Source organism: Monopterus albus, unplaced genomic scaffold (genome assembly GCF_001952655.1).
Source record: "Monopterus albus unplaced genomic scaffold, M_albus_1.0 scaffold38.1, whole genome shotgun sequence".
Lineage (NCBI taxonomy): Eukaryota > Metazoa > Chordata > Actinopteri > Synbranchiformes > Synbranchidae > Monopterus > Monopterus albus.
In genome coordinates, this window is record NW_018127918.1 from 1,599,611 (window position 1) to 1,627,102 (window position 27,492).

Sequence of the window (27,492 nt, forward strand, 5' to 3'; positions counted from 1 at the left end):
AGTTTAGTAGATCGCTATCATTTTCTTGTACCATCAAGTGCTGAAAGCAGAGGATGTTTGAACACAAACTTAAATCTGCTTATTTTTACTCTTAACTCGTCTCATTAGTAGTAAACATTAAAAATACAAACTACATTACAAACAAGAATGTTTATTACTAATCAATTTTCAGACACTAGCTGGGGAGATTTCAAATGCCTGTCCAGAAAAACTAAGCAGACATTTTACTTCAGAACAGGTATTCCTAAAACAAACAAAATCGGCTTAAAAATTTAAACAATTTTTTAAAGGGTATGTGGATTTCAAGAAGTCCATAGTAACATGTGGTTCAATCATTTTCCTCCACTAAATCCACACATCTGTATGCATTCATGTTACTTCCCTGTCAGTTCACAATGTTCTGAAAGACAAACTTCCAGGCAGTTGCTTAAATTTTAAGGAAACCTCACCTAAAGGGATGTTTAACAATTCTTTAGTCAGGCGGGCAACCTGTGAAGTGTAACATCCTTCATTATTACACTTCTACAAAACACACGCAAAAAAAAAAAAAGAAAAAAAAAAAGAAAAAAAAAAAAAAAAAAAAAAAAAACCCCCCCCACCTACCATTTCTGACAACATAATTTAAATCCTAAACTTATTCAACAACTTCTTAATCTTCCACCCCAGAAGCTGAAAGCATCAGAAAAAATATTAATGAAAATTGTTTATTTTGTCAAAAAAGCTCCTTTACAGCGCCAAGATTTTCAACCTGTAAAGCCAGCAAACATGTAAAATACAACCCTTACAATACATTAGAATCAAAACAGGTACCAAAAAGTACAGTAAAAATTACACTTCCATCGATGGAAATGTGGAGGGGGGGGAGAAAAAACAAAAAACAAAACAAAAACAAACAGAACAACACCAAGAGAAAATAAAACCTAAAATGATAGGATAAAAAAAAAAAAAAGAAAAAAAAAAGGAAAAGTTACATTTCTGATGTTCTCTGTACAAATGGTTTTCTGTCATAAAAGAGGTTGCGTCAGGCCCAGTGTATCCGCTCAGCCGCCTGTATCGCTGGATCACTGGAGTCCTAAGGGACGGCAAACTTTAGTTACACATTTTAGAGCAGAAATGCATCTAAACACTCAATGTGGCACAAAAAATAAACTGGAAAAAAGTCACATTTTCTTAAGAGCTTCACACAGAAGGTAGTGTGTGTAGTAGCTTGCACTGTCGCTTCACAGCAAGAAGGCTCTGGGACTGAACCTAGGGCCTCTGTGGGATCTCTTTGTATGATAAAGGCTTAAAATGACCCAAAATAAACAAAATGCCTTTTGGTTCACAGTTAAGATCTAGAAAAAGGGTACATAACATCCTTTCAAAATTTAATGCCTCTTACAATAATATAGTGCAGGTCAGAGCAAGGGTAGGACCACATTTACTAGCCCTGTGGTTATAACTGTCTGGAAAGAAGGTAGTTATAACCATAGCTTACTTTACAATATCACGTGATCAGTATGGCTTGTAGTTGGACTGGTGTGCCCCCCGTCTTGGAGTTTTCCCATAGCTGGCACTGCCCTGGTCTGTGGGACACAGCGGGCAGACAAATCTGTCAACATTAATGCTCAGAAAACTAGGTGCTGTAACCCTTTGAGCTGATTCTTTGCATAGTATTTTTGCCGTTTCCCCAGCTATATTTTGCAGCAAGTCATGTATTGCCGTCTTTAAATTTTGAATTGTATTGTGATTGAATCAACTCAAGAAAAAATCTCATCATTCCATCCCTATTAGTTATACACCAACACAATATGCTGAACTGTATCTGCATCAGTACTGACTTACTCCTCACAAGTGAGAATTTTAAATGTTAAAATCTAAGGAAAGCCCCATTGCTCAATCAGCTCAACCCTTAAGTTTAGATTCAGTAGAGAAAATCTGATAGCTCCCCTGAAGCCCCTGTAATCATCATTGACGGAAGCACTGCATATGTGTGTATGCTTACTGTAATCATATCCGGGGCCATATCCATAGTAACCAGAAGAGTAATCATAGTTGCCATAGCCCTGGTCATAGCTTTGGTTGCCATAGCCTTGGTTCCAGTAGTTTCCATAGCCCTGGTTCCAGCCCTGGCCCTGACCTGAGACACAAAGTGCAGAGTTGACATGGAGACTACAGTCTCATCCTGTATACAACTTTTCTGACAGCAACAAAACTGTTCTGCATTTTTTTTTTTTAAAGTTTGATGTTGAGGTTAGTTGTTTCTGCCAAAAAGCATACAACAAAAAAGGGAAAAACAAACAAATGTATTCAAGACATTTTGGACCAGAATGTCAGCAAGACCTTGCATTTGTAGCATTTACAGTACACACAGAAAGTCCAACTCTGGCTTCGGCTTTAAGCCGACTGGCCGAACTGATGTCCTTTACAAATCAGAACCAGCTTTACTGCCCCAGTACGTTGAACACACAAGGACAGACTCGGGTACAGGGCTGTCAATATGCATACGAGGGTTGCAACGGTATGATAACCACTTCGTAATATATCACGGTTTTATCGTATACAATATTACAGTTACTGTGTGTGACACCCACTGCATAGTCTGACAGGCAGTCGGAAAAGAAAGGTGCATACACATTGCGTTTTTTTTTTATTACCAGTAATAAACATGGTATGATAACCATCAATCCTCACATCATGGTATACCGTAAAAACAGTATACTGCTGCAACCTAGTGCTTACATAGGCAACAAGGAAATATGCACCCAGATAGGGGAAAAAAATAGGGCAATAAAGAAAGTGACCAAAATAAATCTATTAATACATTTATTATAAAAATAAATAATCCTCAATTCTGACACAGCAGGTTCACCAACAACTGAATGCCAGCCACTTCTGTGGTGACAAAGGCCTTTCACTTGTTTATACACCAAATTAATATCAATGACACCAATTTCCATTCCCTGCCAACACGGGGGGAATCTGGAATCCTCCTCACCTCCACGGCCCCTGCCTCCCCGGCCTCCATAACCACCGCCACGTCCTGCTCCATACTGCTGCTGCTGGTACACCTCCTTTGGCTGGGCAATCTTCAGCTCGCACTGAGGAGACATGGAAATGTTGCTCTTACAGGCCAAGCGGAGTTGGATATTCATCAGTGTACATTTCAAAGTTATTATAGATTAGTATCACAGTTGACTAGGATAACAAAAAAACCACAGTCTTCACTAAAGGACCAAGGCCTCACTGGTCACATGGTAGCATCCTACACAAAGCTGGGACAGTGATGAGCCAGAAACAGGGGGATGTCATGAATCATGCAAAGCTGCTGAAAGTATGAATTCGTATGTACATACTCTGCCACCCTGGATGCTGTGGTATTTCTTCTCCAGACATTTCTTGACACTGGCTTCATCTTTGTATGTGATGAAAATGAAACCCCTCCTTTTCTTCGATTTGGGGTCAATGGGAAGCTCAATAGTTTCAATCTGGAAAGAAGAAAAGTGTGCAGTTCAACTTCAGCATACCATTAAGACGAGATTCTTATATTTTCCAAATGATGTATCCATGTACCTCTCATTTAAATATTTTTAGCATTCAGTACAAATGACGCTTGTGTCAGGTCATTGTGTGTGTGGGTGAGACAGACTTTTGGCTGATAAATCGTTTATTTTCCAAAGGAAACCAGTTCTCAGATGAATCTATAACTTTGTTTCACTCAGCCACTTGTTTATTAGCCAGTAGCTCACAATTAGGAAAAGGCGCCCATATCTGGCTCAAGGATTAGGCTGATTAAACAATATAATAATAAGTCATAAGACTAAAATGGAATCAACCACACACCTTTCACAATTCTGCACATACTTGTGCTCATACCTAAAAAGTGATCATATCAAACAGTGGCTGCTCAATCTCCTCTAGTGCCACTGAACTTGCATTTAATTCTGAAAAAAATGATCAGCACCTTTTCCTACCAACAACCAATGAACCTCTTGAATACGCAAACCCGAACATACAGAACTACACAGGGTCTACTGTGATCTATGTGGAGGACAAGTGTGTTTTTAGTGGCTCTGCTGAGTAAGACTGACCTCTCCAAAGGCTCCGAAATATTCCCTGATGGCGTCCTCTGTTGCCTCTGGGTTCAACCCCCCAACAAAGATCTTCTTGACGGGTTCCTTCTTCATGGCCATCGCCCTCTTAGGGTCAATCTGACGTCCATCCAGTCTGTGTTCCTTTTGTTCCAGCACCTGTAGTCATATGCGTCATTAACTAGTTGCACAACTACACAGCAATCACACTAATGAGCAAAGAACATGGAGCAACACTAACAGCAGCATGGGATCATATCAATTATTTTAAGCAACACAAATGATCAGCATGACTGCTTTGAGTTTCACCTTACTGAAGAACTGCACACTAATTAATACTGGATTGGAAGTCAACCACACTGTGTAAATCAGACCAACCCATGAGTGAACAACCTGATATCTGATTAAAACAGCTCTACACACTCTTCACTCCATGACCTGTCTAGTTCATGCTGAGAAATTAATGAAATACAGTGAATAACTATCAAAGATGCAGGTGTTCATCATGCCAGTACTGCCTAATCTGACCACAACAGAACAATCAGCATTTTAATGTGTTGACTGACTTCTGTGATATGATCAGGGTTGCAGCAATATACTGGTTTCACAGTAAACCATTGTATGAAAATTGAAGGTTAATCATACCATGCACGTTTGCTTATTACTGGTATTGAAGAAAAAAAAATGTGTGCACATCTTTTTTCCCTGACAGACTTCACAGCCGGCACCACACGCGCACATGCAGCAGACAAATGGCAGACAGGCTACAGGTACCAACATGCAAACTAACATGTTTTTATTACACAACATCTTGTATGCTTCCCCCCTCCCCCATCATGTTTACAATTGTGTTCATTCTTTAGGGTCAGTCTAGTGGTGCGATCAACTGGCACAGTCACAATAAAAAAAGACTTGTTTTCAATTCTTGAAGGGTTGTTGCAGCTGATGATGATAGTAATTGTGAACCACCGTATACCTTGAAAACTCATGCCATTGCAACCCTAAATATGATTACATGAGAAAATGCTGCAGGGTGATCATGACTCACCTTGTCCACACTGGCAGGGTCTTTAAAAAGAACGAATCCAAAGCCTCGGGATCGGCCAGTGTTGGAGTCCATCTTGATAGTGCAGTCTGACACCTCGCCAAATTTACTGAAGTAATCCTTCAGGTCTTTTTTACTTGTATCCCAGCTGAGCCCGCCCACGAACATTTTACTGTAAACACAGCACCTGTTTATTCCCTCTTGTTCACCAGTACAGGTATACTTAGCTGACACAGAATATATAGCTCATTGTTTATTTTTTAACACCTGACCCACAGACATCCTTGTTATCAGTTGGATGAGAAGTAATAGTTTTATATATGTAGTTCCATGAAGTTACATTTTTACTGAATACCAACAGTGCTCAAGTGTGAATGCTCTTTAAGGTAAACACTAACCCAGCATCCTCCTCCCCTTTGCTGGCATCGATCTTGCCTCCATCTGTGCCATTGTCCTCTTCACCCATCAGCTCCTGCTCGGCTCCGTTTTGGTCCTCCTCTCCCTCGTTGCCATTCTGCTCTGACATCTCCATGAGCAGATTTTCAGCATCTGCCATTGTGAATGGTGGACTCGTCCAAGAGACTAAGATAAGACAAGACAAATAATACTGTTTGTATGAACCGCAAACAGTGCCACAGCAAATTGTGTCACATCTTTAGATAATTTTATTGCTTATTAGTAGACATTTGTCCACAATGAACTGCAATAGTACTTCCATCTTTTACAATTACCTACATTGTTCATTATAATTTTTACAATTTATGCCATTTGCCCCCTATCTTATCAAGTATTGTGCTTCCAGAGCACTATAAATAACAGCTTCATTATACTTTAGAGATGGGCCCACAAATTCACCAGTGAAGAGTGAACAGTACACTCCATCACTGACAGATGTCTGTCTGAACTAGTGTTCAATTATTTTCTGTCCACTGAGTGATTGATTAAACAAATTGTTGCACCTCTATAATAATGCAAGACCTGCTTTTGTTGTAGTTGCTACCAAATAAGTGTGCAAGTAACCCATTTAACAAAAAGCAACTGGGACACAATGAAATGGGAGTTTTTGCATTCCCCGGAAGTCTTCGCCCCCCTTGTCAACCTAGCCTATAGGCCTGCAATTAGTTACTGTTTTTATTGATTAATGTGCTAAATATTCTTTCATTTAATTAATGAAATACAATGACACACTTAACTTTTTAAAATTTCACTGAGCTCAATGCGACATTCTAAAATGCCCAGTTCGGTTCAATCAGGAGTCACAACCCCCCAAATATTCATCCTACATGGTGACAAAGGAGCCAACCCATGTTTCTAAACGTATGGCGTATGCTTGAAAACGTCGAATCGATTATCGAGTATCAAAACATAACCATTTCTCTTTTGTCAATAAACTAATCTGTTGTCTAATCGTTTCAGCTCTAAACATATGCATAACACTTTTAACGAATACAAGATGGCTAGAAATCAACTGAAAATTTTAAAAGCTATTTACCTATTTTTACTAAATAGCCTCCGACCGTTCAATCTAATGTTAATCTCTTACCATTTATCGTTACTCCATATATTAGTAATAATAGACCTAAGTTAGCTTAACATCCGTTTTATAGCAGTAGTCGACAGTGCATATGGCTGAATATTTAGACGTTTATAAAGACTTTGCAAATTAAAACTCGCAATAAAACAGCGTGAACCACCACGTTAAGTGTTCAACCAGACCGCGCTTTGCTTAATTGCCGCTCGGAGCAGAATGAAGGCCCAGCTAACAACTAGGGACCTGCACCTGGATAAAATAACCAATAAGGTGGCAGTAAATACTATAAACAATAGCTGAATTTCAGCTCAAACATTTCAAGGTCTTAATTTCTAGTATCGTTACAATCAGTAACCGAGCCAATCTTTCGTCTTAATAACAGCGTTAGCATATATATTAGCACCACTGCAGCTAACACGCAGTTAGCTAGATTAAGAAATAACATAACGACACAGCGCAGATAAAAGTGAGTCAATGGGAAACACCAAATGAAACGAATCGCTATGTTCTACTGATCCTCGTCACCTATATTTCGTTACACAAATAAAAACATGAAGGCGTGCTTACTTTAACACAAAATGTCAAAAACGCCAATACGCTCAAAATGGACACTCTCCAAATTCACCGCTAACTCGTGGCAACATATATACGACCGGATGTGACCGAGTGTTGGGACACGTTGTAATAAGACGGTCTGTGATTGGATGTAAAGCTCTCGTGTTCAAATAAAAGCGTCATAACATTGGTCGATTGCTCTCACTGATGACAAAAAACTACAAGAGCCAAATGTCTTTCCTGCTTCCTGCCCTCTAACTGTTGTTCAATATTTAATAGCCCATTTTGATGAACGAATGAATATATGCCGTAATGCTATGATAATGGCTGTTTTTATAGCTATATTTTGTTCGGTGAGCATTTTTTTTTTATAGAAATCGAATGACGATACACAAACGACCGATTAAAGAAAACTGTCAAAATATAGATAACCACTCATGGGTTGCAGTCTTTCAGCATTTCTGTGATGAAATACTAAGGTTTTATGCGTGTTAATTTTGACACACAGAGCAAAATAAAGCCATTAGATGAAACAACTCTGTACAAATGGAGAAAAACTGTCAAAGCCAGATTAACTGGACTCCTCCTTCAAAATCAGCTCTGCAGGATGGAGAGAGGGCACATCATGTGCTGTTCCATGAAATAAATTTAATATATTTGCGATTAAATTTTGTAATTAGAAATACAGTAAACCTGGGGCTTTGGAGTCCAGCTTTGCTAACAGATTGCAAGATAGTGCTCACAAAAACTGATCAGTTTGAGTCAACTGCAGAAGCACATTTGTGGTACCCTTGAATTTGTAGCAAGACTGCATACAGACTTTATTCTAGCAGCATAATGGCTAATGTCTTATCAGGGGCAAAATGCTACTTTAACAACTACATTTTCAGTCATATAAAGCCTGTGAGGACAGTTACATTATCAATCAAGTCTTTTGTGGTATGAATGCTGTAACTCTGTACTTTTACGTATATTTTGATACCAGTACTTCCAAATCCAGGACAAACTAATCAGGCAAGTTTCTAGCTGAGATGAAAAGTGTCTTCCACATAGCAAGTGTCTTAACTGCAGTACCAAGAGTATATGGGTAAAGACCTGTGCTACGCTTGGCTATGGGAACAAATGTAATGCACCGATTTTTAGAGATGGACATTTAGGATGAATTTACCACAAGTGTAAACAGTAGGCCATCAAGGTGTGTTGAAAAGATGAAAGAGGAAACACTTTAGAATGACCAACAGACCTGACAGCAATTTATCTTTTCAATGACAGTTGCGTTACTTTATTCACATGTACTTCAATATTAGTTAAAAACATTTAGAAATGAGGGATTAGTTAAAACATGAATATTTCAATGTTTAAAAACCATGCTTGAACAGCATAAATCATTACTTTAAACCATGTTTGAATAAACTCATATGCTTAAAGATACAAACTGTCCTGAAATATTATTCCCCCACAGATACTCTTTGAACCAGCGTTATATCTGCCATCCAAGCAGCAACCTGGTTCTGTTTCTAGGCTGCAGACTGGACTTGCTAGGATCGGGATTTGCTGACCCAGTGGTACTTGTCAACACGAGGCCCTGTGAAGGTAAATGTGGCTCGATAGGGCTTGAAGCCTTTCTGGCCAGAGAACTGGGAACTTGGACCACCAGCTGGAGCCACGTGTGGTGGGAATGCATCCCCAGCAAATGGCTTCCGCTTCTCTCTTAGCCAGGTCTGAGGGGCGCCAGGAGAATACTCACTGAACTGAGGGTGGAGGAGCAGAGGACATGATGGAAAGCAGGAGTGGAACGCAATAGTACATTTCCACAAGCATTGTACATAACACTTCTACTCCACTTCTTTTCAGAGAAATATACTTTACTCCCATTACATTTATCTGACAACTATGATAAGTTTGTTTCACACAAAATGCAATGATGCTTTCCGGTTATATTAGAGATGAACTCAAAACTCATATTGGTAGGTAAAATATGTCAAGTACTGTTCATGATAAATTGCCAAACCTTTCAGTTCTCACCGATGTTAACAATCTCATTAAAAATTAAAAGATCCTGATATGCAATATTATCACAAGGCCATCATTGCTGGACATTTCTGCAAAACGCATCTTAAAAATTCTTGCTTTCTATAGTTTAATTTCTGTGTAGGCACAGTTAAGATGACAAAAAGATCAAGATTACAGATTTAAAAAACACAGGCATTAAACTAGTCAACCTACCCGGTAGACACTGTTGGGGTTGCTGACAGTTGGAATGGTTTTGGGTTCAGGGTTGGTGGATGGGATGGCAGCAGGGCAGGCAGCTGACAGTCCACCACTGCTGTTGCTGCTGCTGCTCACACTGTTGTCCTCTCCTGTATCCTCCTCATCTGATGAGCTTCCTGATGGGATGTCAAGGCTTGCCCGCTCCACAGCATCATGGACACGGCGAGAAAATTCCCCATCTCCACGTTGGCAGCTGTCCACCACTGAGATGCAGAAGGGAGTGCTGTGTTCACCATACCTGCAAGGTGAAATAAACAGCCTAAAGAAGAGAACCCAAACCATATTTTAACTGGTAATAAAAAGCTGATTTAAGCATCTAGTCAATCATAGTGTCATGCCTGATTAAAACAATGAAATATTTACATGGCTGATGTCTTTCACCCCCTTAATCATTACAGTTATGCATGTCACAGTACATTTCCTCCCTGCAAATAACTTTAAAATCTCCAAACTGAATTTTGAAACAGAGCAGCAGGTCTGTCCTGGAAAAAGTTTAGGCTTAGAAAACTTTTTTTCAACACAGAACCAGTGAAGAGCTGCAGTTTTCTACACAATCTGGCAAATATAGAGACCCTTACAACTCTTGAGCCTGGGACCTTGTATAATGTGATCTTAGCTCCACAGGGTGAAGCCGCCTGACCTGCAGGACACCTCTCCAGGGTCGACCCACACCGTCAGCTCCCGGGGAAGGCCCAGATCGTCGTACTGCACCCCACTCCGCTCGCAAACCTGCTGTAGCACAGGGTCCTGCAGCTGAACACGGTTCATACGCAGACACCTGAAAAACACAGCGGCAGCAAAAAAAAAATAAAAATAAAAAAAGGAAAATTCAGTTTCATTTTTCTTTGGCTTTAGATAAAATTGCATTAAATTAATAGGATTTGCAACATTTTAGTGGTGTTGACTGGGGGCACCCAGCTTTGTGGTAGGATTTAACAAAGTAGCTCCAACTTGCAAGTTCTTTGTCAAATGAATAAATAGAATCATAATATTCATCAGCATTACTGATGATTTGTTAGCACAACTGAATATCAAATTAACTGGAGCTCAGTGATACAAGGAGGGGAAAAAAAAGGTCCTGTTTTCTTGAAGGTTTACTGACCTGTATGCCTGTCCTTTAGTGGGTGTGTTTGGGTGCCAGTGGTTCTTGTAGTTCTCAAACAGAACTGAGGTGAGGGCAGCAGCAAAGCGCTCCCTGCTGTCATTATCCACACAGCCATATCTCTTCACCAACCGAGCCACAAAAAACACGGCAGCAGCAATCTCCTCCTTCATAATTACATATGTGTGCGCACAAACACTCAGTCCCTCCCTAAACTCTAGTTTAATCAGCCTGATGAGACTCAACACACTCAAACCTGTATTGTTAAAAGCTACATAAAACACATGTAGGCTGATCCTACGATTACAGAAAAGCAAAAATAAAACAAGACAAAGTGAAAACCAGACAACTCAAGCAAACATATTTGCTGCTGAAGTTCTACAGTCAACTCAACTGCAATTTCAAATACTCACACACTAATAAATAACAAAGCATATATATCTACATATAGCTAAATCCACATATGACAGCAGTAGAAACCTCACATACATCAGAAAGTAAAAAGTCACTCCCTTCTGTTTCTCATGGTTTAATACAACCACAGTTCAGCTGTGTGACAAGCTGGCGCACCTGAATCTCGCTGAGACTTAATGACTCTCTCTCTCTCTGTGCATGGCAGCACCGGCATTTTCAAAGTGTAAAGAGTAAGATAGTAAATTTGGCTTTAAATTCCCAGCAGATAAAAGAGAAGTTAAAGAATTACCTTTCTGCATGGGTTTGATGTGAGTTTCACAAATATCACTCTATGTAGAGTTAATTAAGGTTTGAGTGAAATCAGTTTGATTCCTTTACTTTAAACAATCAAGAGAAAATATTTTATATAAAATAAAACCATTACTTGATAATGGAACCTGACATCAACTTTGTCATCATTGTAATCACTGCCCAACTTCACGAGTCAAGAGTATTTCTGCTTCATAAGCATTTGAACAAAAAAATCTTAAATATCACTACTCCAAAATACATCGGTTCATTTTTTTATCGCTTTAGTGAACTAGTGGTTTTTCCATCTGCTCACACAGGTGACAACTGAAAATCTGAACCTCAGACTTTTCTCAGCTGCTGTAGAAATTTTTTAGATCGGCTGTGTTTCAGAAAAGCCAGAAAAACTCCCAGAATAAGAAAATCAACTATCATTGTTTCAGCTTTTTTGAGCAACATGACATGTAATGATTACAGCTTCTCACGTGTGAACATGTCACTTTGTCACATAATTAAAGTGAAAAAGATTTTGGTTGTGGGGTGTCACCCTGCAAAAACAAGCCATTTAAAGATATCTTGGGCTCTGAAGAACTATAATGGGTATAATTATTTCTATTTCTCACATCTTTCAGTGATGAACTGAGAAAATGCTTCACTGATGAATCAATAATTAAAATTTGGTTCTATTATTATTTTTCATACTGTCCCTGCTTTATATTATGTGTTATGTAAATAATTCACTGTCAGTTTTTTTTTATTCTAGGTCCATCTTGTGGTGAAAAGCAGACATGACACACCAGTAAAACCTTTGAACTTCTATCCAGACGCACCAACTCACTAAAGAATTTTAATCTTCATTCTCCATGAAACTGATCTTCCCTTCCCAACTATGAGCCAGAAGAAATGAGGTGACAGAGAAACAATCACACTATATATTTTATTTGAGTGCACGTTGAAGTTATAGAAAGCCAAACCTATTCTGTTCAAGAAAAGAAAAGCACTCCAGTTAAAACCATAGAACTTCATCTAGAAAACAAGTGAGAGGTTTATAGCCAGCAGTGCGACAAGCTGAGCAGACACCAAAGTATGAATGATCATTGGAAGTGATGAGGATATTCACAAAAATATAAACAGACTTTCTTCTCTTCAACTGAAGCCTCTGAAACAGCATTTGGACAGAAGCAGAGATCATAAGCTGCTCCTCCTTTACAGATGTAGCTTAAAGTGTGTACTACTTCCATGAACAATTCATTTATAAAGTATCACTGAACAATCAAACCAATACATGAAAGACTCAACTATTTTAATCAGCCTGTAGGTTTTTGGGTTGTTTTTCTGCCATGATCAGGAGGAATGATGCTGACTGAAATCCAGTACTAATTTACTGGCTAATATGATCTTACTTCGATCAGAGTAACAGTGCTTTAGTTTTGTTCGACATGGGACAAGAAAATTATGCTCTAGGTAGGAAAACACAATGTAAAACAGGCTTTGTTCATTCAAAGGTAGAAAAACAGGAAAATTTGAAGGACAAGTGTGTTTAGGTTGTGACAAGTACTGTAACTACTATGGAGTACTACTATATAACTAAATAAAGCATCAAGTTCAAGCATCATTCAGCCCTGGTTTAAAGGGTTGAAACCTTAAAGCAAATAAATAAATAAATCACAATCTGCACAAAAACATGTTTTCTGAAAGAAGCTTTCAAATCAGATGTGGTCTTTGACACATAACTCCTTTGTAGAATACACTCAGAAACAAAAATTGTATAAATGTTAATTTGTGGAGTTATGCACTATTGAGTGATAATAGCTTATGCGTCTGCTCAACACTTCTGGGAAGTCACTGCCTGGCTCAGTCAAGTTATGTATGCATGTGAATGCTTTATCTATTTGTGCGCATTATGTTAAGCACTTTAAATTGCCTTTGTGTATGAAAATGTGCTATATAAATAAATTTGCCTTGATCATAACTCCTCTTAAAACACTTTTCCTGCAAATTTCCCAAAATGAAGAGTTATTCTTAAATAATTTAGGTCACTTATGCAAAAAACAAAGCAAATAACAACCAACCCAACCCTGCAGCCACTCTGGATTTAGACATGTAAATACATTTAAATCTTCAGTTGTACTCCTTTAGCTTTCATAGTTCATTTCACTTTAGTTTGGAGTGTTTTCTACAACACCATGAACAAGGCTGCCAATCAGGACGAATTATGCAAATAAGAGAAGAGCTGATAATGTGATAGCCTCAGAGCACCTGGTAACAGTTGAAATCAAAAGCAAAAATTCTTACAAGACCTAAAACATAACATGCCACTGTCAGCATTAAATACTTTTAAAGAAATCAAAGCAGTAGTGGAAAGCAACACCAGCTGAACTGTGTTCAGGTTCACTGAACATACAGTGGTGTGAAAAAGTATTTGCCCCCTTACTGATTTCTTATCTTTTTGCATGTTTGTCACACTGTAATGTTTCAGATCATCAAACAAATTTAAATATTAGTCAAAGATAACACAAGTAAACACATCATGCAGTTTTTAAATGAAGGTTTTTATTATTAAGGGAAAACAAAATCCAAAACTACAAAACCCTGTGTGAATAAGTGTTTGCCCCCTAAACCTAATAACTGGTTGGGCCACCCTTAGCAGCAACAACTGCAATCAAGCGTTTTCGATAACTTGCCATGAGTCTGCCACAGCGCTGTGGAGGAATTTTGGCCCACTCATCTTGGCAGAATTGTTGTAAGTCAGCCACATTGGAAGGTTTTCGGGCATGAACTGCCTTTTTAAGGTCATGCCACAGCATCTCAATTGGATTCAGGTCAGGACTTTGACTAGGCCACTCCAAAGTCTTCATTTTGTTTTTCTTCAGCCATTCAGAAGTGGACTTGCTGGTGTGCTTTGGATCATTGTCCTGCTGCAGAACCCAAGTTCGCTTCAGCTTGAGGTCACAAACGGATGGCCGGACATTCTCCTTCAGGATATTTTGGTACACAGCAGAATTCATGGTTCCACTTATCACAGCATGTCTTCCAGGGCCTGAAGCAGCAAAACAGCCCCAGACCATCACACTACCACCACCATATTTTACTGTTGGTATGATGTTCTTTTTCTGAAATGCGGTGTTACATATACGCCACACATAATGGGACACACACCTTCCAAAAAGTTCAACTTTTGTCTCGTCTGTCCACAGAGTATTATCCCAAAAGTCTTGGGGATCATCAAGATGTTTTCTGGCAAAACTGAGACGAGCCTTTATGTTCTTTTTGCTCAGCAGTGGTTTTCGTCTTGGAACTCTGCCATGCAAACCATTTTTGCCCAGTCTCTTTCTTATGGTGGAGTCATGAACACTCACCTTAACTGAGGCAAGTGAGGCCTGCAGTTCTTTGGATGTTGTTGTGGGGTCTTTTGTGACCTCTTGGATGAGTTGTCGCTGCGCTCTTGGGGTAATTTTGGTCGGCCGGCCACTCCTGGGAAGGTTCTCCACTGTTCCATGTTTTCGCCATTTGTGGATAATGGCTCTCACTGTGGTTCGCTGCAGTCCCAAAGCTTTAGAAATGGCTTTATAACCTTTTCCAAACTGATAGAGCTCAATTATTCTCTTTCTCATTTGGTTTTGAATTTCTTTGGATCTCGGCATGATGTCTAGCTTTTGAGGATCTTTTGGTCTACTTCACTTTGTCAGGCAGGTCCTATTTAAGTGATTTCTTGATTGCGAACAGGTGTGGCAGTAATCAGGCCTGGGTGTGGCTAGAGAAATTGAACTCAGGTGCGATAAACCAGTGTTGTGACAGGGGGGCAAACACTTGTTCACACAGGGCTATATAGTTTTGGATTTTGTTTTCCCTTAATAATAAAAACCTTCATTTAAAAACTGCATGATGTGTTTACTTGTGTTATCGTTGACTAATATTTAAATTTGTTTGATGATCTGAAACATTACAGTGTGACAAACATGCAAAAAGATAAGAAATCAGTAAGGGGGCAAACACTTTGTCACACCACTGTATTTGGAGCATGTCTGTGGCTCATAAACCACCTGAGGTTTGACCAAGTCAGTTCTGTGCAAGTAAATAGATGAATCATTTAAATGGCAAATCGGATCAACATAAACTGCAGGAATATTTCAAATGATTAGACATTGACAGTTCATGTAACATTAAAGTGAATACACCCTGCTATGAATCAAGTGTGGACTTAACAGATGTCACATACATTTCTCACACATGCATACACAATGAAGGTGGAGAAAAAATAAAGCAACAATGTGCAAGGAACACATTAAGCAAGTTGCTGGTTAGCATAAAAACTACTTTTATAACCAGCTTGATAAACAATTGAGATTTTTCTGTATCTTAATTTGCTCCATCTGCTCAATGCAACTAGATGAGACCAAAATGTTTGAGAGAACATTTCAGTCCATATAACAAATCCGTTTTCACTGCAGTACTGTACTGTATGCTGTGATACTACTGTAACTTAAGCAGAGACTTTACTGACCTAAAGGCAGGCAGAGAAAAACATTTGCCTTAAAAAAATGGGGGAGTGTTATGGCAAGTGACAACAAAAATCGTGTGACTAATCTCAGCAATTTAAAGCACTGTTTGTTGCTTCTGTGAGGGACCGTGATCGGGATGACCAGTGTTGAGAAATTTAAAGCTGTCAGCTCAACAAAGGTACTAAAATTAATTTCAAAATGTAACATTTGATATTAAAAACATGTTCAGTGATGCAGATGGATCAAAGAGAAAGGTCGGCTAGGGTGGAGGCTACACTCCAGTGCTGTGCAAATCGAAGGAAGGAAATTTTCTATTGCCAAAATTTTGCAGCATCACTGTGGAGATCATCTTTTATAGCTACAGAATAAAAACAAGTTATTAAAATCTGTTTTACATGGATCGAATTTAGAGAATGTGTCACAAAATTCAAATATGTTTCAGACAAGTCATCTATTCCAACTCCACTGACTTTCTCCTGCAAACCAAAGTTTACAGGGACCCAGAGCAGCTGTAAACAAAACTTCCTTAAAGTATTATCTGTAAATAAGTTTCACCCAGTTGGTAGAAATGCATTTGGCACAAAGGCCTTCTTTTACACACTCAATCCACACAAGCTGCCTGTTTTTCATTAATTTCTTGACTTTACATGAAACCTGGGACACAACGGTGAAAGGAAAAAAAACAGGAACGAGGCATATGTACATCTGGACATACTGAAGATAAAATACATCCACACCTGCATGTGAATCAGTCTGTACAGTTCTGGATCATTATGGCAGCAAGGTCTGCTCACAGCTCATCACCTAATCCTGCAGCTGACTGGAGGTAAAGGTTTCTACAGCTAATCTGGAGTCAATGTTTCAAAAAAGAAAACAAAAAACTGTTTTGGTTCTGAATGAATAAGACAAAAGAGCGCCTACTTTTTGTTTTTTTAGGGGTTTTGGTTCAGATTTTGGACAGTTTCAAGTACAACTTCATTCTGAAGTTTATGTATTGAGTGTAATTAAAACCGCATGAAGAATTCCTGAGGCCTAGTGAAGGCCTAGTGGACGCAAAGCTGAACTTTCTGGAGTACTGCTGAGCATTATTTCCTCCATTCTTTCACTGTGAACCCAGTGGTCAAGCATATTGCACTGTTGGCTGTCAGTACATGAACTACTTGTAACAGTCACTTTATCATTTCTACAACTCTTCCAAGCAATTCCTGAACATTTGACATTGAAATCGGTTATGTTCTAGGCACAGTTCATGCAGTGCCTATGCCATAAAAACTGCTCACTTTCAAATTTCATATTCTTTTCTTGCCCCCCCCCCACAAACTGTATAGTCATATGTCTGAACTGACATCATCAAGTGCGTAGGCTTATTAATAAATTCATTTCTAATGTTTTTTTCTGACCTGTGCAGTAATCCTGATGTAACAATTGTTTAAAAAAAAGCCAACATTCAGCCAAACCACAGCTCTAAACTGTCTTTCCCATTAGCTGAAGGAAAGAAACCTAGCCTTCACTACTTTGTCTTCAGCTACAACCAAACATTTAGCTGCCTAGGCAGTGTCAAAGTAATTATCAATGTACCAGTCTTTAAAACAGCATGAAAACAGAACCAGTGACAATAAATAAAAACTTTCTTATATAAAAAAAAAAAAATCTGTATAACATTTGGATGAACATGTGCAGGTGATGATGTGTGCTGTATTACTGATACTGTATTTAAAGGGGGAGTGTGAATGTACTGGTGCCAAAACTCCAGGTGCTGCAGCGCTCACACCCCAGTTATCTCCGACACAGTCTAGCAAAGTCCCATTTCCTGCTCGTGTTAAAATGGGAGCTTCTTCAGCTGCTCGAAGGTGATGAAGAACTGAAGCATATTAAGGAAAACTTGACAAAACGTATTACAACTATATACAGCCAGGAGCTGCTTTGTGGACTGGCTAAGAAAGACCACAGATGTGACTGTGGCTAATGTTAGCAAGCCTCTAAGAACATACAACATTTAAATAACTTCTTAGGAGTGACCAGAAGTTCTCCTCTGTTGGTAGAGGCTAACCTTCTCACCCAAATTCTCCTGTGTGTCAAACCAGGCCAGGCTGTCAAGACAGCCGAGCTGATATCAAACTAACATCTAGTGTTACCTCCTGGTAAGACAATAAACAAGCTGACAAAAATATCCATTATGCATGTAAAAGAGACAAAAGCTATCACATTACTATATTGTGTTATGAAGCAATGTGTTACTTCAGGCTGATTGTGACATACAATACTGACATAATAATCCATTTTTCTCCAAGAACCAGAAATGATCAAAAGTTTGTATTTTCCCCATCTATAAATTGGTAACTGTAGGTTTTAAAAGGATACAATGATGTTCCAAGGTCCCAGTCGTAGCCAATTAGGCCAGAATCCCTTATATAGAGCGAAGAAGCCTTCGTTCTTCCACGTCTGCATCAATCCATCCAGTGTTCCTTTGTATATGGGGCTTCCTGACAGAACGCGCTGATTCATCATACGGGTCCGGACAACGTCTACAGGGTTAGAGGCCAGCGCTCCCGCCAAGCCACACGTGAAACTTGAACTGCACATGTGTACACAAAACAAGGTTAACAAACTTGTGGAATTTCATTCAAATTGCCACCCCTTAATAAAAAAAACTATCTACTGGTTTAATGCACTGTACTGCAACACAGTATAACCAGCCTGAAGCGCTATCATAATGGATGACCACCCTTGACCTGAAAAATATGTCTGGGAATAAATACTTGCATGAAATGTGCCAAAATGGTGTCTCCCATGAGGCCAGAGCGAAGGAGGTGCTTCTTTGTTATGTCATAAACAGGAAGTTCCACCCCAACGACAATGGCTGCTCGCTGTGCTGTGGGAATGACACCCTGAAGAAGAAGAGGATTAACAAAATTAATCTGATTTCAACACCATTACAATACAACTTGGTGAACAGAGCCGAGTCAACACTCACTCTCCACAGCCCTCTGGTGCCCTCTGTCTGGTAGATGTTGATGAAGTTGGACATCATGCTGCCTTGGAGCAGGCTGCCCTGTGCCTGCATTCGAATCTGGAACAAAGACAAAAAATGTTCAAACAAACCCCTTTTCTCTCAATTCACAGTGGAGTACTTTATAAAGATTCATTTTTACCAGAGACACTATGGATTATTCCAACATGACATCTTAATTCTTAACAATTTCATCTTCATATTCTGAGTGAGCGAGTTTTCACTTCATCAGTGACCTTCAACAACCGATTTTATAGACAATCATCCATTACTTTCCTGTTAATTTATTAATGATTTCCACATTACACTGCTGTAAATCAAGGACCATATTACAAGGTAAAGGATTAACTACACATTGCCTTGATATATTTGCAAAGAGATACAGTATTTTGGTCTAAGCCTTGTCCCCAGCATTAAGAATCACCTTAAGGACATCAGTGGGGTTGGCCAGAGAGGAGGACAGGACTCCAGACACGACACCACAGAAGACATTGATGACCATGGTCTCATCTGTCAGGAAAGAGGCAAAAAGACTGTTTATTCACACTTGCAACACAAAGCAACCGAAAACACCTATGTGATTCTAGCAAAGCACAAAGACATTTTAAATTTCTATTACCTCAGAGAAAATCAGAAAAAGATAAAGAAAATATTAACTTACACACAAGAAATCATTTTCAGCAAGGGCATCTTTTGTCTATAGCCTCATACAACTACACTGTATTTAAGTCCTAGATAAGCACTGTCAGCAATCAGAAATGGTTATGTAGGCTATAATTTAATTTTATTAGCATACAAGTGTTCATATTTGCATCAATCCACTTGGAGCACCACATGGGTGGAGTTAACTGTATCATGATCAACATACTTAAGTGGTTGACCACAAAGTTAGACTTGTTGACCCTTCAAAAAGTCTCACACTTTCTCTTGTGTATGAACTCCACCTGCCTGGCGCTGCAAGCAGATCAAAACAAACACAGAATTATTTGACTACTGCTACACATAGGCTTTCAGTAAACAGTAACCATTGTTAGCCATTAGCCGCAGCAGAGTTTGTCAGTGTTAGAAAGTGGCAGATCTCATTAGTAGTGACCCAGTATAATATTTAGAGTTGAATAAGAAGAAAAAGGTAAAGGAGACAAAGTAAAAATGTGAGTTTAGAACAATAGTTACAGTAATCCTTGATCAATCTGACCAACAGATAGAGTGGCGTTCCTCGCGCTGCTCATTTTTTGGGCAGAGGAAGGGGTGTTCGATCCCACCACAACCACAGTGCAAACCCAAGCCTGCATCAAAACAAGCATTCAAAACACAGTGGCACCAATGTGGCACAGGGCATGCAGAGTGGAAAGGCAAACAATCAACACAAACAAAAAGGAGTGCTTAGTATTTTGGCAAAACGAACAATAAAGAAAGCGAGTCAACAACAAAACCTTATCTGCTCACTAGTCTTCCACCCTGCACCCCTTTCCTTCAAATCACCCTTTTCTCTTTAGACTGAGAATCAATATTATTTTAATAAGTACACTTATTGCACAAGACATTTACCCTGGTTTACTGGTGCTGACACATTGCATGCAGAAGAAAACACAACAGGATTTAATGCGTAGTAAATAATCTGTCCATAATAATCACAGTTACCTCTAAACTTATCTTTAAACTGCATGGCAAAGAACTTAACATTAACAGAATACAACTACAAGACTTGAATTAGTATAGCATAGCAGTAAATACTTAGTTGATCTCATTTGATATGTACAGTACAGCCATGCTAATAAACAGCAAAGGTAACATATACAAGAGTCTGCATTGAATTCCTGTAATTTTATTTTAATGTGTATGAATTGGTAAATTGTATGCTTAAAATGCAAAAAACTATGCAAGTGACATCCTATTTTGTAAGTTTAATGGTGGTATTACATTTTTTCATTGCAACGTTTCTGTAGCCTATTGGAAATTTTATTCAGAAAACAGATCGATGTGATGTATGAATTCAAGCTCATGTAACTGTCTATTTTAGCTTATGGGGACTTGTCTGTGTCATTGTCCAGTTATGCAGAGTGGGAACTGTTTTCTGAGACATCTGTGTGTGGGATAAGGGCCCGAATAGCCTTTTCTGGCACTCCCACTGTTGTCTTTGTGAGAGGCAGACAGATGCAATACACACTGAATGTGAGTCCTCTCATGTCTGTGTTAAGCACAGAGTTAAGTACAGAGCTGGAGGACACAGACTGGAAGCAGGGGGGAAATGGCTAACTGGACTCTATCCAAAGTTTAAGGATTTATTTTTTTATCTCCCTGTCTACATGGAGACCAAAATCCACTCTCACTGTTGTGTCTAGCAACGTGCACTATAGTCAGAGATGCTGCATAGAAGTACCAGGTGAATGGATAAACTGTTGCTGCTTAACCGAGAGACAGTGACAGGCTAGCTGACCCCCACTTGTCTCTGGTCTTTCTGCTAAGCTAAGCTAAGCATGTCCTGAGTTTTAAGCAAAGCAAATTTCCTTCAAGGAAAATCCTCACAAATGACGGAAATGCAAACAATACAAAACTATTTCCCCTTTCCTTCCCCATAACCAAGTTCTGTTCTTTTACTGTGATCTACTCTATTATTCATATTGTCTATGTTATGCACACTATCTGGCCATAAAATATTGAGAGGGATGGAGGAAAAGAGAACACGAGAAGAGGAAAAAGCAACTTGAGAGAGAAAGAACAAAGAAAAAAAGGGTGTGGTTGCTGAAGAGCAGCAGTGAAAAGCAGTGACAGATACAGAAGGAACCAATTAATGGGAAAGGAAAAATGAGAAATGATAACACAGACAGAGAGGTAATAGAGGAAGAGATAGAGCCTGTAGGCACAAATTTCCTATGAGCATAAGAATCATGCTGGCGCCAGCCAATCACTGATAAATGTAGCGCAAACCCATTTTGGCTGATAACTGAAGTGACTTTGTGTATGTGTCAACACAGAGGATGAAGTGATTGATGGAGCTCCTGACAGCACAACCCTTTCTTTTGCTATGTGAGGTGCCTGTGCGTCCCCTTTTTGGGCCATGTGGTGCACACAGTAAATCTAAAGGCTGTAAGAGAACAAGTGCATGATTTACAAAACAGAAACTGATGCACCTGCACACATCACCGATTATATAGCTAATATTCATGGGAATTAAACATCTCATATGAATCTACAATTAGTTAGTCTGCTTATTATTTTCTCAATTAGCTGATTAATCATTTTGTGGTCGTTTTGTGCCAAGGGTGGCATCTTTAAATGCCTTGTTTTGCCTAACTACAGTCCAAAGCCTGAAGATAAGCAGAAAATACTCATGTATTATAAGTTATTTTGACAGTAGTTTCAGGTGAATGTTCTATTGTATGACTTACCAATTAATATTTTTAGTTTTCATTTAACAAAAATGTACTTTAATTAAATCTACTTGGTCCCCCTCAATCTCTGACATTTTCTTAATGCTTACCTTTGCACACATTCCAGTCATGCTACAAGGTCTTAACTGTTCTGAGAGGTCTCCCTGAACATCGTCTTCAATAAGGAAAGATTTGTTCACTGCTTTGTCAATGAAATGAATATGATTTTGTTCTTTGGAAAATGTATAAAATACCAGATCTATATCAGAGAGGAGGATGAAAAGCACATCAGTGCACCTGCAGCTGTAGTGTGAATGTAACCCGATACACACTCTCAACCATCCCGTTGCTCCCCTCACCTCTCCTAGAGGCTCTTTGTTTCATGTTCAGCTTGCAAATTAGTGCTGGCAGGTGAACACGCCGTTTCCAGGCAGGATGTCATGACACATCTAGAGCTGGACCTAAATATTCGACAACTCCAATATTTGTTGTTTGGGTAGGTAATCGGTTTTCAATTTGGTATCCGAATATTCAAAACAGCAGGAAACCTCAGTGCTGATGCAATCGGAATCCGATGATGAAACGGAAAGAGAACATGACAGAGACAGCTTGGTCTGCTGGTATTCACATCTCTGAAAACATTATTGCAAATCTCCATTACTTCAATACTTGGACCAATATTCTAAATAATGAACATCTGCTGGTAAAGACAAGTGTCACTGCACCAATATCACCAGGGTAAATTGGTGTGCATGTATCTGAGCCCACAGGCCTCCAAAGGGTTTGTATTGTTTGAGGCATGAAAGCTGCTTGGAGCCCAATGAAAAGAAATGGAATACAAGAAGAAGCAGAATGCAACATAAGCACAGCCTCAAACAAATGTCCTGGTTCGCTTGCCTGGCAAACATTTAATGCTTATTCTGCAAATATTTGTTGAAGGCCAAAAGGATTTAACATCAATTTCAGAAAATACATTTAGGCTGAAGTGAAATGCTTGACTTCCTTTTGCTATTCCACACTACAACATGAAACCAACAGACACACTGCTCTGGTGTCTCGCTGAGTTGGTTTGGTGTTCTATAAATACAACATATTTAAAATACTTCAGATGCACAAGAAAAGTATACCATATGACTAAAGCTTGGGCCATGCTCGAGCCCATTTTGATGAGTAGCTCTTTACTCCATGAAGCCACAGAATTATCTTAATGGTCATATGCATGTTTTGATGATTTTTAATTTTTTTTTTTTGCACATTAAAAGGCATGTCAGGATTTCATTCATCATCTCGCGGAAGGGTTAATTATGTCAACTTGTTAAGGAATTACATAGCAACTTATCTTCCACCTTCAATCAAAGGTGTGTTGCATTTGAGAGTTCTTTTTCTACACTGTACTAAAGGCTACTTGTCAAGGGACTGTAAAATATTAAGACCATACTCTTTCTCCACTTCACTCTGGATATGCTATCAGTCAATCGGCCAAAATGCAAATTTAAGAAAACCAGGTGCTGCCACTAGTGGCTTATTATTGTTGCTGGTAAGGTGGTTTGCTCTCGCCAGTCAGTAGTTAAGAGTTTTTTTTTTATCATCTGAAAACCAAGGTGGCTTTAAAGATTTTTATTCATTGTAGTCCTGGAGGGCTCACTATGATTTTGGCCTGAGCTTATAATGCTAAGAGACCAACTATACAGTACTTTACATCGGCCCTTAAACAAGTCAGAGCCACAATGCAAATATGAATCTAAATGTTTATATACAGTGGTACTTGTTGTCAACATCACTCAATCCACCTCCCATAGCTGACTGTCTGGACAGTTGTCACGCTCAAATGATTGTCTATCAATGTTTTTCCAGACTAATATCTTGTAGTCAAACATGTTTTGAAGATTGCAGTTATGGCATTAACAAACTGAAGCCTGTGGATGGATTGAAAAGCTAGCCTCCTCCTCTGTGTGCAGACCATGTTTAGACCCTTAAGATGAAAGAGTTTATAAGGGTGGTTGACAGAAAGGCAGAACACAGGATTTTAGGGGTCACACCCACCTTCTGGACGAGTGACAAACAGCCTCTTCAGGGAGTTGTAGGTTCCAATTTTGATTGTCCCGTAAGAAGCCTGTCTCAAAAGAGCAGGGGAAATCCTGAGAGGAGAAGTAAAATATGCTTATTAACCTTTACCCTGTGAATAAACTGAAGATGAGTTGCTTATCAGTTACTTTCCTCACCAAATATTTTCCATTTGGCTTAGGATGCAATTCAACAAAATTTCACAAAGGAGTGCAAAATTCAGAATTATTATGTATTACTCAAATGTAGAGAAGAATCGTAGTAACTGTGGACACAAAACACCTGAATCACACTCATTACTTTAAAAGTCAAAAGACAAGCTCATTTATACCTAGTTTCAAATGGAATACATTTGCGGTCACCATTGAAGTGGGCATTCCCCCCCATCCACAGAGGGAGGCATTGCACTAATTGCTACTTGGCCCACCAATATGAGGAGAAGAAGACAATAAACTAACAGGGGCTGGGGATACCTTCTATTGTAATGTACATTGGCTGACAAAAAATTAAATATAATAAAATACTGTGGGTATACACAGAATGTGTTGTGTACTGCATGCCTTTAAAAGTGGATCCATACCCAGAGTATAGTGCACGGATACCCTCTTCTTTGCCGATCCTGAAGAGGGCATGGAACATGCCTCTGTAGCGCACCTCTGTGTACTGAGACTGACCTTGGACCTGTAGCCGGGTCTTAGTTAGGTCAATGGGAAATGTCCCTGAGGATGAAAAATATGAAGAAAAAGAAGAATGATTAAAATAAAAATGAACTGAAAACAGAAAATTATGGTATTAGAGACAAAGCAGTGTTGAAGATGATGATGTTAGGTATAAAGGAAGTTATATTGCAGGCATACTGTGCCTTGTAACTTTCAAGGCACAGAGGGAGATAAGGTCTTTAGAAGGTCTTCAGGACCAGTCAAAGGCCAGACTTAAACCCCTTACAACATCTGTGAGGATGGCAGTTAGCAGGTACTTCCCATCCAGTCTAACCAAGCTTGAGAGGATATGTGAATAATATTTGGATCAAATGCCCAAATATGCAAAGCTTGTGGGAACTTGCCCAAGAAGACTAGAAAGTGTAACTGCTGCCAAAAGGACCTCTAAACTTTTGGAAATTTTAGTTTAGATTTTTAATATATTTGCCAACATATGTAGTAAAGATGTATTTTCACTTCATTATGGGTTACTGAGTCTAGATTAATGAGCAAAATGGCAATTCAATCAAATTGATCAAATGAAATCTATAATACATTAAAATGTGCAAAAAGGGGTCTGAATGATTTCTGAAGACACTGTGGGTATATGTGTTGTACTGTTAGATGGACCATGTATAGAGTATGAGACTGACCGATGAGGTAGGTAGCGATGATAAATATAACAATGAGGATGCTGACAATGACAATGCTAGTAATATAATGGAAGAAAGGCAAGTAAGGGTACTTTTAATGTGATACATTTTAAAGATTTTTCCCCAAATAGGACTGGCTGCAGGCCACATGAAGGCAGAGATGGAGGTCCAGCCCCATCCACATCTACTGTGTCACCATAGGTGAATCCCAATTCCCCTGATTGCATCCACATTTCCCTCATTGCACCTTTTCTTTGTGTCTTAGTCGGCCCAGGTAAGACAGAAAGAAATGCTGTAAGGACAGAGGAACCAAGGAAACACGTTTTAACTGATATGAGATGACAATTCCTCCTTCATGTGAATAAAGGGGTGTGTCAATCTGTAACAGACTTGCATGGCAGATGCACTTCTCTATCATCAGTTTTAGCTCCTCCAGGTGGCCCCCTGGCTCCAGAAATAAGAGCTTTAAGACATCCTTCATCATGATGGATTGGAATGACTTCCAGGTAGAGCAAGGATGGAGGAGCAATAAAGTCATGGAATTGGGATTCACCTAATGCTTTGTTCCAGAAAGTTAGGATTATGGGACATGGACCAAGACCCTCTCCAGTTGTCACTATTTCCTTCTATGTTTTACAATACACAAAAATATAAGAACATAATTAAAAGCAACATCAATACATAAAAATTACCTAAAGTAAAACTTTTCAATTTTGGCTCAGATCATTAATTAGGAAAAAGAGCTGCAACTTGGAAAACGGGTTCTGCATTTTATTTTTCTTTTAAACACTAGTGCCTTACTCTGTGGCTCAAATGTAATGATGACATCTGTGTACCAACAACCTGACTAAACTCTAACTTATTATTATAATGACTGCCACAAAGCTTTGATACTTAATAAGGTAGGATGCATCATTCCCCTTTTGAAGCAAATGCTACCATAACTCAGCAGATTTTGGTGCAGAATTTTCCTATACCTATCACTTCTGATAATTCAAAAGAGTATTTGCGTGAAATATCTATTACTATAATGCGTCATAATCGCATATAAATCCAATAACATACATGACTGCCAGCGTCTGCGTGTATTGGTGCATCACGTACCGAATTCTGCGACAATCGAGGCCATCCCTCCATAGATGAACGGCTTCCAGTTCAAGTTGGCCATTTCCGTGGCGGCGGCTGCTTCCACCTGCTGCAGCCCCGCTAAAAACAAGAGTAGGCTGCCCAAACAGAGGTCAACACAGTGCTGCAACTTTAGACAATAGAACATGTCGAGAAACATTTAGATACAGTGATTCTACAGATGAACGAGGATCCTCAGCATCAGCATCCCAGTCTGCGCCGGAAAAGACACCCGCTGTGTCGATTACTGCTAAGAGAGCCATCATATTTTTTGTAAGGTTGCTATTGGCAGCAAGGTACTTCAATCATTTTGTTTAAGTCATTCAATTGGCTGCTGTGCCGGTGGGGGAGGGGAAAACTATGAGTGACATTCCGGGTACAGCAACTGTCACGAGAATAAAATGAAGTTAATTGTGGTTAACGCTACAATCAGCACAGGCGCTGAGCCATTAACGATGTATAAATCACCTCACTTATTCCCACCAAAATTTTACTAAGAGAACGGCGCACTTTAAACGCCTTTATTACACAGAAGGCCGTCCCAACTGTTTTGATAGTTAGCTAGCAGTAGATGACTCCAGCTAAGCTAACAGCTAGTAAGCTATAGTAACACATTTGGAAATCATTAGCCCGCATGTTAGCGAGGTTACCGACTGGCAGCTAGTTACCGTTACATTCAGCCGAGACGTCTTGTGCCTACAGTGTCGACAGAATGCGCGACCTTTTATTTAACTTCGTTTTCCATGATGTAGCACATATATGTGGCTTGACTTTAGTAAAGTGCAAGCAGAAA

The 27,492-nt window shown here is 39.2% G+C and overlaps 3 protein-coding genes across 3 annotated transcripts; all 3 read right to left on the reverse strand.

Annotated features, from left to right (window-relative positions):
- Positions 1–688: 688 nt before the first annotated feature.
- LOC109959371 (heterogeneous nuclear ribonucleoprotein A/B-like) lies at positions 689–7,320 on the reverse strand. The gene is made up of 9 exons (XM_020598659.1): positions 7,214–7,320; positions 5,514–5,697; positions 5,119–5,287; positions 4,071–4,229; positions 3,336–3,467; positions 2,978–3,080; positions 1,985–2,119; positions 1,478–1,565; positions 689–1,072 (listed from the first exon to the last, which is right to left on the reverse strand). The coding sequence occupies exons 2-8, from the start codon at positions 5,669–5,671 to the stop codon at positions 1,495–1,497; spliced, it is 927 nt and encodes a 308-aa protein (XP_020454315.1). The 5' UTR covers positions 5,672–5,697; positions 7,214–7,320; the 3' UTR covers positions 689–1,072; positions 1,478–1,494.
- A 1,130-nt stretch (positions 7,321–8,450) lies between these two features.
- btg4 (B-cell translocation gene 4) lies at positions 8,451–11,078 on the reverse strand. Its single transcript, XM_020598348.1, has 4 exons — positions 10,575–11,078; positions 10,113–10,250; positions 9,428–9,710; positions 8,451–8,952 (listed from the first exon to the last, which is right to left on the reverse strand). Exons 1-4 carry the CDS (start codon positions 10,745–10,747, stop codon positions 8,740–8,742), a joined length of 807 nt encoding a protein of 268 aa, XP_020454004.1. The 5' UTR covers positions 10,748–11,078; the 3' UTR covers positions 8,451–8,739.
- Positions 11,079–15,352: 4,274 nt separating this feature from the next.
- Positions 15,353–27,358, reverse strand: slc25a14 (solute carrier family 25 member 14). Its single transcript, XM_020598452.1, has 8 exons — positions 26,679–27,358; positions 24,804–24,942; positions 24,203–24,297; positions 19,213–19,298; positions 18,753–18,848; positions 18,542–18,666; positions 18,140–18,353; positions 15,353–17,639 (listed from the first exon to the last, which is right to left on the reverse strand). The coding sequence occupies exons 1-8, from the start codon at positions 26,857–26,859 to the stop codon at positions 17,598–17,600; spliced, it is 978 nt and encodes a 325-aa protein (XP_020454108.1). The 5' UTR covers positions 26,860–27,358; the 3' UTR covers positions 15,353–17,597.
- Between the last annotated feature and the right edge of the window lie 134 nt (positions 27,359–27,492).

Excerpts from the sequence above, each read along its gene's own strand:
- LOC109959371 (XM_020598659.1), bottom strand. The coding sequence starts at position 5,671 with ATGGCAGATGCTGAAAATCTGCTCATGGAGATGTCAGAGCAGAATGGC. Across the intron at positions 3,081-3,335 it reads ACAGCATCCAGGGTGGCAGA|TGCGAGCTGAAGATTGCCCA; the intron begins GTATGTACATAC and ends ATGTCTCCTCAG. Across the intron at positions 2,120-2,977 it reads GGGAGGCAGGGGCCGTGGAG|GTCAGGGCCAGGGCTGGAAC; the intron begins GTGAGGAGGATT and ends TTTGTGTCTCAG.
- btg4 (XM_020598348.1), bottom strand. The coding sequence starts at position 10,747 with ATGAAGGAGGAGATTGCTGCTGCCGTGTTTTTTGTGGCTCGGTTGGTG. Across the intron at positions 9,711-10,112 it reads CCTGGAGAGGTGTCCTGCAG|GTATGGTGAACACAGCACTC; the intron begins GTCAGGCGGCTT and ends TTCACCTTGCAG. Across the intron at positions 8,953-9,427 it reads ACCCCAACAGTGTCTACCGG|TTCAGTGAGTATTCTCCTGG; the intron begins GTAGGTTGACTA and ends CTCCACCCTCAG.
- slc25a14 (XM_020598452.1), bottom strand. The coding sequence starts at position 26,859 with ATGTTTCTCGACATGTTCTATTGTCTAAAGTTGCAGCACTGTGTTGAC. Across the intron at positions 24,298-24,803 it reads ATCCGTGCACTATACTCTGG|GATTTCCCCTGCTCTTTTGA; the intron begins GTATGGATCCAC and ends TTCTCCTCTCAG. Across the intron at positions 17,640-18,139 it reads TGGGACCTTGGAACATCATT|TTCTTCATCACCTTCGAGCA; the intron begins GTATCCTTTTAA and ends AATATGCTTCAG.